Below are 15,414 nucleotides of genomic sequence, written 5' to 3' on the forward strand. Positions count from 1 at the left end.
AACAGGGAACTTAGCAGATCGCGCAATAGGGGATTCAACAGATACAGTTCTCCGACGTCGAGATCGAAGACGGAGGACGCGTCTTCCGCGAACTTCGTCCCGGCTCCCAGATACAGAGAGAGAGGCAGAACGACGACCTCCACCACCGTCAGTACGCCCGCCAGTGGCGAGTTTAGAAGAAGATATCGGAGACCGAGTCGAGTCACCAATACGGAATCAACGAAGATCAACGAATTGGATGACAGTCCGATAGTCAGGATAGCTCAAGGCAGTTCCAGAAGAAATTCCTCGTTTCGATCGCGATCCAAGAGCAGCGACGACGAGAACAACGACAAGATCACGAACATCAGAGTCTTCAAGAGTCCGTCTGTCAATCGCGACTTGTACGACAGAACGAAATACACGAAGAAGAGAAACAATGTGGAAGAGCCGGTGCAAAAAGTGATCAGTAAATTGAATCAGAGACAAGTTACGTCGACGACGAAAGACTCGGAAACGAGTGATGATTTCGCGGATATCGATAAAATCGAGAGAAGCGATTTGCTGAACATCATCGATCAAGAGACCACTACGGTTGATTCCGTCGTTGAGTCGAACACCATTCAGCCGGTCTACATCGCGAAACCACTCGCGCAAACCGACATCACGACTGTTTCGGACGATGCCACAGCAACAACCGTTCAGGGAGAAACTTCCAGGTTTAATCCTAACTTGGGGACGATCGCAACTACCGATCGTTACGCCGTTGACGCCGCGGAAAAACTGCTGGACGCACCGAGAAGACGGAAGGTTCTTCTGAGAAGAAGACCGGTGTCGTCGAGCACGGCGGTGAACGCTATCGAAATTGAAGAAGAGGACAAATCTCAAGTGTTTCGCAAGCGAAAAGTGATAAAACGCAAACGTCCGCTTCAAGACACTTCGTCGCCAACCACGGTCGAGGTTTCTCCGAACGAAGAAGCGCAAACGAACTCAACCGTCACTTCGACAACAGAAATCAGCAGAGACGCGACACAGTCGACGATCCCTGCCGATCATACAGTTTTTGCGACGAGCAAGGACGCCGAAGAATCGACGATTGCCACCGAGCAGACAGAATTCACGAGAGTGATCGAAGACTCGACCGTTACGGAAACCACGTTGCCTACGACCTTGCGCAACCTCGACGATTTCACGAAGGTCACTTTGGAAACGCCCGCGGCCGAAAGTACGACGGTGTTTCCCGATGAGGAAGTTGTCGATTTCTTCGCTACCACGTCGACGATTGACGCGGACGAGGGATATCAGTCGACGAGCGAGTCGAATGTCGAAGCTAGTACGGAATCGACTTTGGCGACGACCGACAACACCGACGACGCGTTTTTGGAAACGTTGCCGTCCACCGTTGAAAATGCGTTGACTACTACTCGCCCGCAGGTAATCACTACATTGCCTACATCGGACTCGATCGTCACTCAGGCGCAAATAAACGTCACCTCGCTGACATCCGAGCAAGAATCGTTGAATTTTGATCCGAGATATACGCGCAGAAAGTTTATTCGCAAGAACCTCGCGTCGTCAGCGGGAAACACGACCGGCAGAAGTTCTTTCTCGGAAGACAACAACTCCGAAATTCTTTCGAGACGCAGGAATAATTTATTCAATCGACGTCAGCCAATATCTTCCACGACCGTTAACGCGCTTCGCGACGATGTTAAATACCGGAAAGACGCGAACGAGGAAGAGCGAAAGGAAAACAATGGATCTTACGATTTGGTTGGAAAGATTGCGGAAGATGCGACATCGAGGAGCAAACAGCAGCTCGTCTCGACGAGCGGTATTTCGGACGACTCCGCGCAATTCTGGAAACATTACACCACAGCTTCGGCGAAAGAGCAGATAGATTATCCTTCGGGTGAGGATCGTAAAGTCACGAGACCGGAGAACGACGATGACTATCGATCGACGTCGATCGCGACTCACAGATCGGAGACTGTTCGGCCGCGATACAAAGTACCCGTGATTCTGAAGAGACCCTTCGATCCCGAAGAGGCTTTGTCACCCAGACGTTATTATCCGGCTGTGGATTCCGCGCCCGAGGAATCCGAGGAGACTCCGGAAACGAGAGATGCCAGACTGAGGCAATTGGCAGCCGGAGGATTTCGGCAACCGCGAACGCGTTACAGACTTTGGAGTAACGTCGGTAACGTCGACGAGGTGTCGACGTCGAGTCCGGAATCCACGAGCACGTGGCAGTACTTCAAAACGCGTTCGTATTCGAAACGTCCGACGTCGACCAGCACAGAGACGTCGGCCGTCACGGAGACGTTGATACCGGCGAAAAAGTTCGATTACGCCGCGGACGCTTTTCACCGGAGGCAACAGTCGCTGAGAACGACGACGACGACAACGACAACGCCGAGAAGCGGCGGCGATCCTTTCGACTCGCAGAATCTGATCGATCCGGATTACACCACGACGCCGAAACCGTCGGTGACCAGACTGGTGACTTCCGTGACGGAATCCGGGACGACGGAGCGGCAGAAGATACTGATCAAAACGAAATACTCGTCGTTGACGGCGACCACGAGGATACCGGCGGATCAGTTTCCTCTCCCGACCCCGTCGTCGTTCACAATGACCGGGATCGACGACGACGAGTCCGTCAACGAGATTCGTCAGATCGTCGAGCGATCGACGTTGCCGATCGAGGGCGAATTCAGTTACAACGGTCGATTCACGACGGAATCCCACGAGTCGTCGACCATCGAGATCGAGTCGGTGTTCAACAATCTGATCGCTAGCAAGGGTTCCGCGAAGTAGCGATTCGTAGAAATTCGTTTACTCTTTTATCGTCGACCGACGTCACACAATAAAATGTACATAGACACAGCCATAGTAATTAAGAAAGCCGATATTATATCGTCGCTCGCCAGTTTGTCAACGGGAAATGAAAAAATGTTAGAGAATTAAAATAGAAACTTAGTTTTTTTTGAAACTACGTCACTAATGTATATAGGCGCTTTATTTAGCGAGTATATTAGTTTAAGATTGCTCTCTCATGTGTGAGGTGGACGTTTTAATAAACAACATAACAAAAACCTAAAAAAAGGAACGCGACAAAAGTACAACTCGCTAGATCACGACGACCGACGACTGAATAATTCGTCTTCCACGCATCATCACAATCATCAATCCTCACATCAATAACGACAGATGATCATAACGCAGCATTTTATATATTCATCCGCTTACGTCTCTGTCTCTTAGAGGAACCTTTGACCGAGACCTCTCTGATAATTTCTCTCAACACTTCTACTCACCGCAAGTATGCGACTGTTTACTAAAAAAAAAAAAAAAAAAAATCGCTATCGATGACCCAAGAGATATGACACACTCTCTGATTAACGCAGCGAGCGAGACAAGCTCATGTGCGCTTCGATAGATAGATAACCAGAGAACTCTCCCTCTTTAGTACACTCCCTTCTTTTCTCCTGCAAACAAAAAAAAAAAAAAAACTGATGCGGCTCATCACACGGTGACTGAAAGACGGAAGGAAGAAAAAAATTTTACGATGTAAGAGAGGACTACGAACTCTACAGAGACTCTACGGGAGAGCGAGAGGGAAAGGGGGGAGAGAGAGCGAAAGAGGTCCCGGGGGATCTTCGCATTAAAGCGCGCTGCTTGTTCTGATTTTCAGGTCGCCGAAGCGAAAACTATCAGACTGCCGACCCTGAAGGAGCTGATCGGCTACTCGACGACTTACCACGACGATCGTCGTATCGTTACGACACCGTCGTCGTCGTCGTCGTCCGTTATCTCGCACTTGCTGCGCGACCAAGTGGATGACAATGACATTAGCCTGCAGAACGTCGAGGAGTCAGCGAAAGTCAGCGAAGAGATTGCCGGCGACGTGTCGTGGCTGCGACAAGCCACGAAGAACAAAGCGAAATCGCGCATCCCGAAGATGGCGGACGTTACCTTCGACAAAAAAGCTTTGGCCGCGAACGCTATTCACGAAGACGAGAACAAGGAACGAAGAAATTCCTCAACTTCCGTCTATCTGAAACCGACCACGATGCGCGGTATTCCTCTCGCCGATCTGACTCCCAGCCCGGTGATACGTGGATTCTACGTTACCAAGAACGAAGACGATTCAACCAGATCGACGGTTGACTTCGCGTTACAGTACAATCCCGTTGTTGAATCACAGACGGAATCTACTCCGGTTACTGACATTCCCACGACCAACGAGATTGTCACTCGCGCTTACGATCGAAACGAAGCGAATACTTCGGACAACAGTGAAAGCGACACGACGATCGACGAAGTTACGACTGTTGCTTACAAAAATCGAAACGAATACGAACTCGATATTTCTACCGGCAATCCGGCAGTTAGCGACGAAGACAATACCGCTCGCGAGGAGACACTTTTCGTTTCGAGTTCCTCGACCATCGCTTCGGAAGATTCCGGCAGCGTCGAAAATGATCTTCCCGATCGCGAAGAACCCCGTACAACAGTTGCAACACCTGATAGCAGATCTGTGTCTAGACGAAGAAAACCGTCGCGCGAATTGAATTACAACGTCGAGACGCCTAACGTCGTTTCAACGAGATCGTCGGCAAGACGAAAAATCGACGTCGCCGTGAACAGATTTAACGAGGCTACCCCCGCGATATGGACGGGCAAACGCATATTGATCAGAAGGCGACACAGAACCACCGTCTCGCCGATTAAGGACGCCATAAGACGAACTGAGAGCGCGTTCGCTCACGGCGCAACGAGTATCTTCGGAAGCGCAACCTCTACGACCCCTTCGACGTTAACTTCAAGTCGTGCATCTCCCGCAATCACCACGGGAGTTCCTCTGAATACGCTCGAGGTTACTGTATCTTCCGAAAGTTCGAGTATTCGTGAAGATCTAGCAAATTTCTCTGAGATCGAAGATTCGAACAATCGCGCGATCGCAGAGACGGATGTCACTTTGACCTCGTCAAAGATCGTTTCGACGTGGGTGAATCCCACAGCTGCTGTAATTTCAACAATCTCAGACGATTCTACAACCACGTCCGCAGACACGTCCGAAGTTGCAACCGCATCGCCGACTGTTGAGGTTGCAAAAGCTCCTTCACTTGAAAGTGACGTCACAACTACAGTTGCGACTACGAGTCCTAACGATGAAACCACTTTTACTACAGCTTCAATTTATTCGTCTGATATTCCTGCAACTACGAGCACGCGCGATCTTGCGACTGCGAATAACGAGATCGAATCTAATTCCACGAGTTATTTAACAAACGATTTCACAAATCACGCTATTGAAACCACCTCGTCGATTGCAAATTATTTCGAAACTGCTACCCCGGTAAATGCGATCGCTACTGATTCTTCAATCACGACCACGAATACTGAAGTTGAAACCGCTTTCACGAGCGCGAATTATCCAAGTGATAACGATGTGTTTGTAACGAGTGAAGTTGAAACTACTTTTATCCCTGCAATTACCGTCCCGGCAACTGCCGACGCAATTACGATTGATTTTTCCACATCCGAAACCGGAGCGGAAGATGAAAAAACTACCAACGCGATTGCGAATTATTCTACAGTTGCGACAATTGCGACGGATATAAGCGAAACTGATTCCGCCGTTGCGACTACGAACGAAGGAACCGAAGCTTCTGCCAAAACCGAATTGAATTATTTCGAATCTGTTACTTCTACGAATGTACGCGCAACCACAGTTCCAGTCACCGCTACTTCGCCGTTAACAACGATTCCTTCTGCCGCGTATACACACGTGTATCCAACCGCGTCCGTGACAAGTGACTTTACGGATAGTCTAACTACAAATATGATGACAACGGCTGATACAATTGTTCCAACCACCACGGACTCGATTACAACACCCGCGAGTGTAGACGTTCCTTCCGCAACTACTTCGGCAATTATCGACACAACGACAGCTGCAACTCAGTTCAGACCTGATTCCGTAACGTCGGCTAGACTTCCGATAACGGACACACCTTCAACTAGTCCGATTTCTACAACTGCAAAAGTCGAATCGAGTATTCTTGACGTTGGAAATAATTCCGAAACATTAGCTGACACCGTAACTGAACAATCCAACGCTCGAAACAATCCAACGCTCGCTTCGAAGTTGTCTTCCAGCGCCAGTTCCGAAATATCGTTAGCGGGAACGACCGCATTTTCGAGTCAAACTGACGACAATTCCGTGACACCGGTGATTACGCGAACTCCTTCAACTCTTCCTTCCCTTACAACACCGGTTACAACCACTGTAGCTACAGAAGAATCTGGACCTACAGATTTTCCGACTCCTGCGACTTCTTACGAGACGATTCCGACTACAATTCGAACAACCGAGAGCATTTATTTGTCGCGTTCTGCAATACGTAAAGAATCCACGAAAATAAATACCGATTTTCCCCAAGAAAAAGAAGCTACTTCTAATACCGATGGTCAAAACGAAACGAACGATCGAACAGCCACGATTGTTCGCGAGTCGAATTTCAGACAAACGACAAGCAAAGATTCCGCGATTCTGGAAGAGAAACTTTCCGAAGAAACTACGTCAGAAAGTACGCGAGATCGGGAACAGAATCAAACGACGTCGTTGCGAAACGGTCAAAAAACATCCAGACGTCGCGTCATAAACCGAACGAGTAACTGGAACGGTTGGTCGGTATCACGGCAAACGAGCCATCCTCGACGTGTTCCGCCGGTTCATCGCGGAGGGGGCACACGGAGACCTTCTAGCTACATTTCTTCCGCGAGAACGAGAGAGGAGCATCTCAGAAGACGAATCGCGCAGAAGAGAGCCAGAATTAATCCCGAAGCGCGCGGTAACACTGTCGGATCTGACGAAAATGTTGTCGACGTTCAAAATGTCACCGAGACGACGAGTGTCACGTACGGTCAAAATGGAAGGACGAAAGTTACGGTGAAGAGAGTCAGGGAAAGAATTGATAAAAAAGAAACTACGACAACTTCGCAACAAGAAACAACGGAACTTCATCAAACGTCTGTTGAAAACAAATCTCGAGATCGCAACGAGACCGTCAGAAGAGACCGAAAACCGGAAAGAGCGAAACCTCAGACTCAGGAAGATCTTGTAGCCGAAGAAATCCGAGGTTACTCTGATTTGAATAATATTATTGCTAATAATAATAATAATAATAATAATTCGAATAATACTAGCGATACTATTACCGATTCGACTACTGCTCTCGATAGTAATTTGACTACTGTCGACACCGCTACCGATAAAAATCAGTCAAATATTTTTGAAAATAATTTTCACACAAATGAAAATCGTTTTCAACAAGAAAAGATTAACAGAAGAATGAGAGTTGTGCTAAAAAGTGTTAGACCTACGAGCAAAGAAGAGAACTCGAGAACTGCGGAAGCGAGTGCGGTTTCCGATCCCGTCGATGTGCGAAACAGTTTTTCGAGTAGATCCGATAAAGGCAGAAGAGGTAGAATGAGAGTTGTGTTGAAGAGTATCAGACCCAAGGACGAAACTTTCGCAATTGAGGAAACAGAATTCGATTCTGCAAATGACGACGAGAACGGTCGAGAAAATCTTTCGAACAATCGTAACAACGCGAGTGCAAACTTCACCGACGAGAATAAAATAAAAAGAAGAATGAGGGTAGTGAAAAGAGTTAGACCTACTACATCCGAAGAAACGGAGACGAGAACAACCGACGTGGTCGATGCGAATCCTCGTAACGACACGAGTCTTTTTGTTGATTTCGGAAGAAGAAACGGGAGAAGAATGAGAATTGTTTTGAAGAGCGTGAAACCCAGGCTCGAGGAGACGAGAACGGATTCTGATACGACCGATGAGGATCTTCAGGGTAGCTCTTCGAACAATCCTTACGTGTACAAAAATCGTTCCGACGAGGAGAAGAAAGTTGCGTCGAAAAAGATCGAACCTGCGAGAAAAGACTTGATAACCGAAGAGACGGAAAATTCGCCGGTAACCTTCGTGTCCGTTTTGCCACCTGGATTTTTTCGAGAGAACAGAAAACAAAAGATCAGAGACGGGACGAACGTTCCGTCCAAGGAAGTCGAGCCTAGATCGCGAGAAGTTAAAGAAGAGGCTGAAACGATGATCAGTGCCATCGACAAAAATCACGAGAGCGACGTTTCTTCAGTTCGTTCCAAGCCCGAGAAAGAGCGAACGACAACCGAACCGCGGGAAGACACGCGAACCACGGAGGCGACCGCTGTTCTGACCGAAGAGGACACTGATCGATTTTCGCTCGAGGTCAGTGCCGTTTTAAACCGAAGAACTCTCACTTTGCCTTGATAACACGCTGTAATTTCTTGATCGATCGCATGTTGCTCTAACAAAAAAGCGAAAACGAAAAAAAAAAACAATTCAAACGCCATCGCCTTCAAAACATTAATGAAGAATTCCAATAGAAAATCCTTTAATAGCGAGAGAAAGAGAGAAAATTAGCTTATTGTCACGCAAATGTCGCCGCCTCTTCTAATCAGTATAAATAAATGCGGTGAAATCGTAGAAGCGCCTTTGCTTAAAAAAAAAAAAAAAAACAATTCAATGGTCTGGCTAATGGAAGATGGATGCGTGCTTGCGCAGCGTAACGCTTCTGGAACTGCGAATCTGCTTTTGGTCTGCCTGATTAATTAATGTGCTAATGAGAAAAACTATTGAGAGATAAGATGCGGAAACTACAAGAGATCAGTTTCTGATGTCTGCCAAAAAAAAAAAATCTTCTTCACACGCCTAACTGCTGAAATAATCCATTGATCCAACGTCATCTTTACAAAAACGGCTAGTCGAGAACGAGCTAATATAAAAAACAAAAAACCATCTATAAGAGCTAATATACGAATACTCTGACGATAACTTCTGGTGGTTTCTCACGCGAGTGCCTATCCGACAAGATCTCTCATCCTTTCGTTTGTGGGCCTAACCAGATTGTCTTTGGTATTTAAAAACCTTAATGAATGAGGAAAAACACGTTATTGTCTATTCTTTATACGCTACCACGTCATCATCGCATTGCCTGAAACTCGGAAGAAACATCTCCGCTCTTTTCAGCTATATTAGAAATCTTATTTTTCTACCACTGTGCGGAATATCCGGAACTTGGAAACTTCAAGTCTGATCTTTTCCTCCTCCAGCGTTCTGAGAACGCAAAAGCGAATGTCAAGAATCATCTTCATACGCGCTATTCAGTTCTTTTTCCACTGTTACAGATTAACAAGTAAAACTGTTTTCTTTTTTTTATTTTTTTTATTTTTTTTTACGCGAGACGCGCCGCACGTGCGAGCGGCGTTTCTCTCGCTTCCTCTGATGTATTTTCAACGTTTTTATTAATGCTTGAATCTCGACGAGATTTTAATGTCTTTAACACGCGAACGTCCCAAACAACACAAAAAAAGTTGAAAGAAGATACTCTTTCAAACATATATTCAAGTATTACTTAAAAAAATTACTTAAACAAATTGTTTTTTTTTTTTTTTCACATATTTGTGTTGTCTGAGATATTCTTGAAATTTCCTTGATTTTCTTCATCTTTTGAGATTTTACTTTTTTATTCTCTGTCGTAAGCTTGCTTTGCCGCGGACATGTGTACGTATAAATATATATACTAAATATATATACGTGCGCTTGTCGGCGAATCTGTCATTACAATCGACAATCCGCAACGGATTTTTATTATCCGTGTAATTAACCGTTTCTTTTAAACAGACAACTTCCTTGAGAAGCAACGGATCTTCCCTCGGTCGCAAATCGGGAAGCGGAACAAACCCCGTTAGGCAGAGAAAACCGACGCAGCCGACAACGGTCACTCCGCTGATCAGTACCGTGCCGAGCTATCTGACCACAACTCATCGAAGAAGCAGACCGGCAATCGAGACTACCCTGTCGCCGAGGATAGATCTCAGTAGGTTAATTCAGTGAGAGATGACACCTGAGTATTTTGATTTTTAGTTTTTTTTTTTTTTTTTTTAGATTTCCAAACACTTCTGTTTCGAATGAATGTTGTTTCTTTCAGACGTGTTCGACGGCACCGAATCGTACGTTAAATCGACCGCTTTCGAGAACGATCAGAAGACAGACGTGTCCGATCAAAGCGTTCGCACCCAAGAGTTCGCGGCGACTCTGACGGATCCGCCGATCTCGTCTTCGCCAAACACCGGTACATTATACTTGCTAGAGACCACGCCGTCCGATTATCTAATTCTTCTAATCTAACGTTCCGCATCATCAACGCACGCGCGCTTCGTATTTCGCGCGGGGCATTCGGGTGGCAATCTGCGTTTTTACGCGTTTTAACGAAACTCTTCGTCTCAAGAGACGAAGCCGGCAGAATCTCATCATCTCCTGACACCTGACGATCATTTATAATATCTCCCGGAAATCTCGCCTGACAAGCTCGCCTCAACTTATCAACTCGAAAATCGCGACGCTACGTAATCTCGTTAGAAAAAAAAAAAAAAAGAATATTTATCTTCTCAAAATAAAATGTCTTCGCAAATAATGTCATTAAATTTTTGTTCGACTAATTTCTCACACTCATTGCGTTGTGTGCTCTCTCACGATCTCGCAGTTCTTTCTTCACGCAATCCCATCACGCGGATTTTTCTCCAATCATTTGTCTTTTTTAATCAATGATGACAATTGAAATATCATGAATCACTAATGCGACTTATCTATCATCAGTCTCGTCGCCTTTTTTTTCGTCTCATTTGTTTCATTCAGTTTTGCTTTTGCTAAAAAAAAAAAAAACAAACAAATTAATCGCTATAATCGTGTTCCATGCCACTATCGACAGAATGGACAGTACGTGGCATGGATCTCTCTCTCTCTCTCTCGCTCTCGATTGTGATTTACAGTGAGGTGTTCTCAGTTTCTTCAGTCTCTGTGGCAATCTCTGATTGATTGGTGGCGTCTTACTAATGAATCTCACTCGTGTCGCTCTTCTTCGTTCACTCTCTCTCTCTCTCTCTCCCTCTTTTTCTTTCACATTCTGGGGATTGACTTCATCACCGTGACCCGCTTGCTCCCAAGCTAACGTCTAAGCGACACTGGACTAATCAGGTTACACGCATAGGTCGAACGCCGTTAGTGGATGTCGATGGGCGCAAGATTAGCACCACCATAACACCCAGAACGTATCCCACGACCGAGCGAACGGTCACGAGATACGGCGCGGACGTGAGGGGTCGTCAAAAGTTCAGGACGAAAGACAACAACAAGCCTGCCACAGCGAACGTTACCACGAGACCTAGAAGACCGCCGGTGATCGATTACGACTATTACGAGGACGAGGTGCCGATCGTGATCGGCAAGTCCTTCCTCAACAGTAAGCTCTTCCTCACGAACAAGGGCACGATACGTTGCCTGGATCAGGGCAACTTCCCGCACCCGTACTCGTGCAAGAAGTTCATCACTTGCGCCCGTATGGTGAACGGCCAGGTGATCGGAACCGAGTACACTTGTCCCGATAAATTGTCCTTCGATCCCATCGGCGGTATCTGCAACTGGTCCGCCGGTCTCGGTTGTAAGGAACGATAGATGTTCTTGATCACTTGATAATTCGATACAGGGGGAAGAGTTGTATATAAGCTCGCGATCGCATCGATAGTTTCGTTTTGAGAAAAAAAAAATCAATCAACAAATCGTTTATCCCGACTCGGAATATATTAGACGTGGTTCGTTAAATTGTGACGCGTTTAAACAGAACAGAAAATAAAACAACACGTAATTGTTAAACTTATTGGTCCACGGGAAAGATCTTTAAGAAAAGATTGAGTTATCGAGTGGTTAAGATGATCTTTGCGACGTTCTTCTCTCGGACTAGAAAAAGAATATTTCCAAAGCATTTATTTTTAAACAAAAATAAAAAAAAAAACTTTTTTGATTCTTGCAACATATAAATTTCTATATTTTAACACGTATGTTAATTCGCGGATTTCTGAGAGATATTGTTATCTTAAATGCAATGACAACGTGAAAATAAGAGCATTCCATGAATATTACACGGTCTAAAAATGACATAACGACGGTGTTAGAAAATAAGCGCGAAGTGTGTATTACTATTGTAAGAAAGACTTCGAATCGGTATATCTCTCGTTGAAAAGACCCTCTCTATCCGCACAGTCTTCAACGATAATTTGTTTCGAGCGCGTGACGGACAAAATTGCTTTAATCACATAACACAGTAGTGGATTGCGTCCAACAAATTTTTATCCCACAGTTGAGTTCTTTGTCCTTTCGAGGAAAACTGTGATTCATTTCAATTAGCAAACGGGCTGTTTTCAAAGCGATCACATTTCGATGAGACGTATCCGTATACACACACACTCTCCTTGTACGACTGCGCAACAGCCATATAATCGAGCGAAAACACAGAGTGGTGATATTATCGTTAAAGTCTCTTTCACATGTAAATATTAATAGTGTTTGTTATGTGCGTAATAAGTAGCGTAAATAAGATAATAAACGTAAACTCTTTCGCGTGTGGCCTGTGACCAGAGCGGGCGTTACATAATTTAATCTGTAAATTTTTCACAGCGATTGTTAAGCCCTCTTTTTTGTTTTGTAACAAAAGATACGCTTAATCTTCCTCTTTTGAGACGAACAATAAATTTCGAACTCGATTCATATTGGCGAGTGTAGTGCACATCGAATTTAATATCATATATATACATATGTAATGTATCGAAGTTTTTTTTTTGTACTTGAAAAATAAAAGCATCGATTATATACGACACACATCTTGCGCGTGATCTTCGCACATTTCGCAAACAAAATTGTTCAACGACGAAATCTTTGGTAAGTATTTTAAATAATATCCTAAAGAATAAAAAAATTGCATAAATAGACAAACTTTTTCTCTGTTGCGTTTCTTCTCGCAGAGAGAAATAAACTCTGGTGCGACAATTTTTTTTCCAAATATTTTTTTTATTTTCCCCGATATTTTTTGTTTCACAATGTTATTTGTTATTAATTTAGTTGAAGAAGATGAGATGAACAAACTAAGTTTATTATTACAGTATAGTTGAGATAAATGTAATGCAGCGAAACGATCGTATTTTTTTTTTTTTTTTTTTTTTTTCCATGAGGTTGCTCGAACTCCGTGCAACTCTTTTTTTTCGTAAAATACTGCAAAGTAATTACAATTGTACACTTTGTGTGTGCGTGTTGTAAATAAAAAAAAAAAAAAAACTGTATATTATAATATTAACGTTCGAAGAAGATCGTTCAAAGCAACTAGATATTTTTCGAGACCGTCGATTATCCGAAATAGTCGAGTAGTTCACCGTTCACGGATACTTATTCAGGAATTTCTCTTACGAATTACCACTGATGAGTCGGATACATATGTACGTACATGTTTCAGATATATTCGTGTTTCCTTTTTTTTTTCCGCATTACGTATATTTTCCATTCAGTGTACATCTCTACATGCGAGGAAGTGCGTGTGCGTGTGTGTATTTTTGCGTCGTTGAATTTCGTGTGTATCATAGGTATTGCTCCAGCAAGTAAACTTCCTGCTTTGGCGTGTTTGTTTTTCTCGCATATCACTCGTCTCCTGTGTGCTTAATATAGTGTACTCCGAGAAAGAAAATCAGAGAAAAAATAATTAAAAGAAAAAAAAAATTAAGAGTGAACTCTCTCAAAAATCGCGTTAAGATAAACATTGATAAGCGCGTTAAAGCCGCAACAAGCGAGACAAAAAACTTGGTGTTTCTTTCAACAAAAGTAATTGCATTTCACACACGAGCATTGTTTTTTTTTTTGTTTTTTTGTTTTTTTTTCGTTTCTTTTTTATCGAGAGTATGACTTTCACGATGTAATTCAAACAAAGTAAACTGATGACACCCTCCCCTAACCCGACTCTGAACGTCACTAAAGGTGGTGATGGATATATTAAGTAGGCTATAAATGTAACGTTGTATTTAAAACACGATAACGAGAAAAATGGCAGCTGTGATCTGAAGAGTTTTTTTTTTTTACGTAGTAGTGGACCTCTATGTTACAATTAGCGCCTTATCGGTGTGTTTCTTTGCAAATATTTATAAAAATAAATACTTTGAGAGAAGTATTTCGCTTTTCGCTTTCTAACCGTAAAAAGTCTCGACACATATATCATATAAATATAGATATATATATATATATCGGAGCGATATTTAATAAATAATTATTAAAAGTCAAAAATAAATAAATAAATTTGCTTCGTTCAGCGTATTCGTTTTCGCATACGTTTAATATACGATTTACAAAATATATATAAGGCGTCGGCTTATCGTTTATTTAAGGATTCGTAGTGTGCCGCGCTCATTTAAAAAAATATGAACAATGTTCGATTTCGAGCGTTACGTTTTCTGGATACTTAGCGAGAAGGTCGATTTCAATGTACATATCGTTAAAACTCGCAAAGTTCGTTATTATTACTCTTCTAGGTCTTTCGTATAGTTTCGTTTTGTGTTGTGCGAACTCTCTTATAAATTAATTGACACCGGAAATCGCGCGCGCGCGCGCGCGCGCGAACATCAGCGCCGGACTGTGCGCGATTCGTAATGCACAATTCGCAGAGATTCGTTGACATCGCACGTGTGTAAAAATCTTCCGCACTATTCGCAGTTTGTCAATCGCGTGGATCAGCGTGAATCGCTGCAAATGACAAACTTTTTCCCCTCCACATCTTATTTCACGAATCTTACGACTTGAATTACGAATTTGATGATTCGCAAGTTTCGAATACGCGCATAGTCGCGCGGCGCTGTGTAGGTTTTGTAACACGCGCACGAGATTCGGCAATCGCTACAAAGAAAAAAACATACTTGAGACTCTCACACATAACACATGATTTACACTACGTGATGTGATAAAGTTGTAAAAAAAAAAAAAAAAAAATTCAATCGGATTCCGATAAATTTAATTCAAAAACATAGTTTTAAATTCGTTTTAAATTCGAATCACGCTACAACAGCTAGCAAAATCGGTAGATTCAATATCTATGTTTTTTTTGTTCTCTCAGTTCGACACACTTAGATTCCTTTGCGTTAAAATTGCGAATCACGAGTCGAAAAATATATATATATATATTCTTTTTCGAAATATAATTACACAAAATGTCGAATATATATAAAATACTTTAGAATAAATATTCGATATATAGAAGAAAATATTCGATATATAGAAGAAAATACAATAATACTACTGCACAATAATTCGAGAAGCGCCTCTTGACCATCGTGAGTTCTTTTCTTTTTTGACATAAATCACAAGCACGATTCAAGAGGTCTCGAAGTCTCAAGATTCAATCTTCGATTTTCGCGTTCGCGGAAAATTACGAAAAAAAAAAAAAAAAAAAAAAAAAAATGTACAAGATCTTAATTACTCTTGGCACTTGTGTTTTCTCAAAA

The 15,414-nt window shown here is 43.4% G+C and overlaps 1 protein-coding gene across 1 annotated transcript in view; it reads left to right on the top strand.

Moving 5' to 3' along the window:
* LOC109863706 (serine-rich adhesin for platelets-like) overlaps positions 1-15,370 on the top strand; it is a 35,477-nt gene extending 20,107 nt beyond the window's left edge. The window contains exons 17-20 of the mRNA XM_020444154.1: positions 3,677-8,272; positions 9,728-9,923; positions 10,035-10,178; positions 11,094-15,370. Of these exons, the coding sequence (XP_020299743.1) occupies positions 3,677-8,272; positions 9,728-9,923; positions 10,035-10,178; positions 11,094-11,557 (5,400 nt within the window). The 3' untranslated portion in view covers positions 11,558-15,370. The remainder of the gene's footprint in view (positions 1-3,676; positions 8,273-9,727; positions 9,924-10,034; positions 10,179-11,093) is intronic.
* The last annotated feature ends 44 nt before the right edge of the window (positions 15,371-15,414 follow it).

The sequence above is a fragment of the Pseudomyrmex gracilis genome, unplaced genomic scaffold (genome assembly GCF_002006095.1).
Source record: "Pseudomyrmex gracilis isolate BER0280 unplaced genomic scaffold, ASM200609v1 scaffold_12, whole genome shotgun sequence".
NCBI lineage: Eukaryota > Metazoa > Arthropoda > Insecta > Hymenoptera > Formicidae > Pseudomyrmex > Pseudomyrmex gracilis.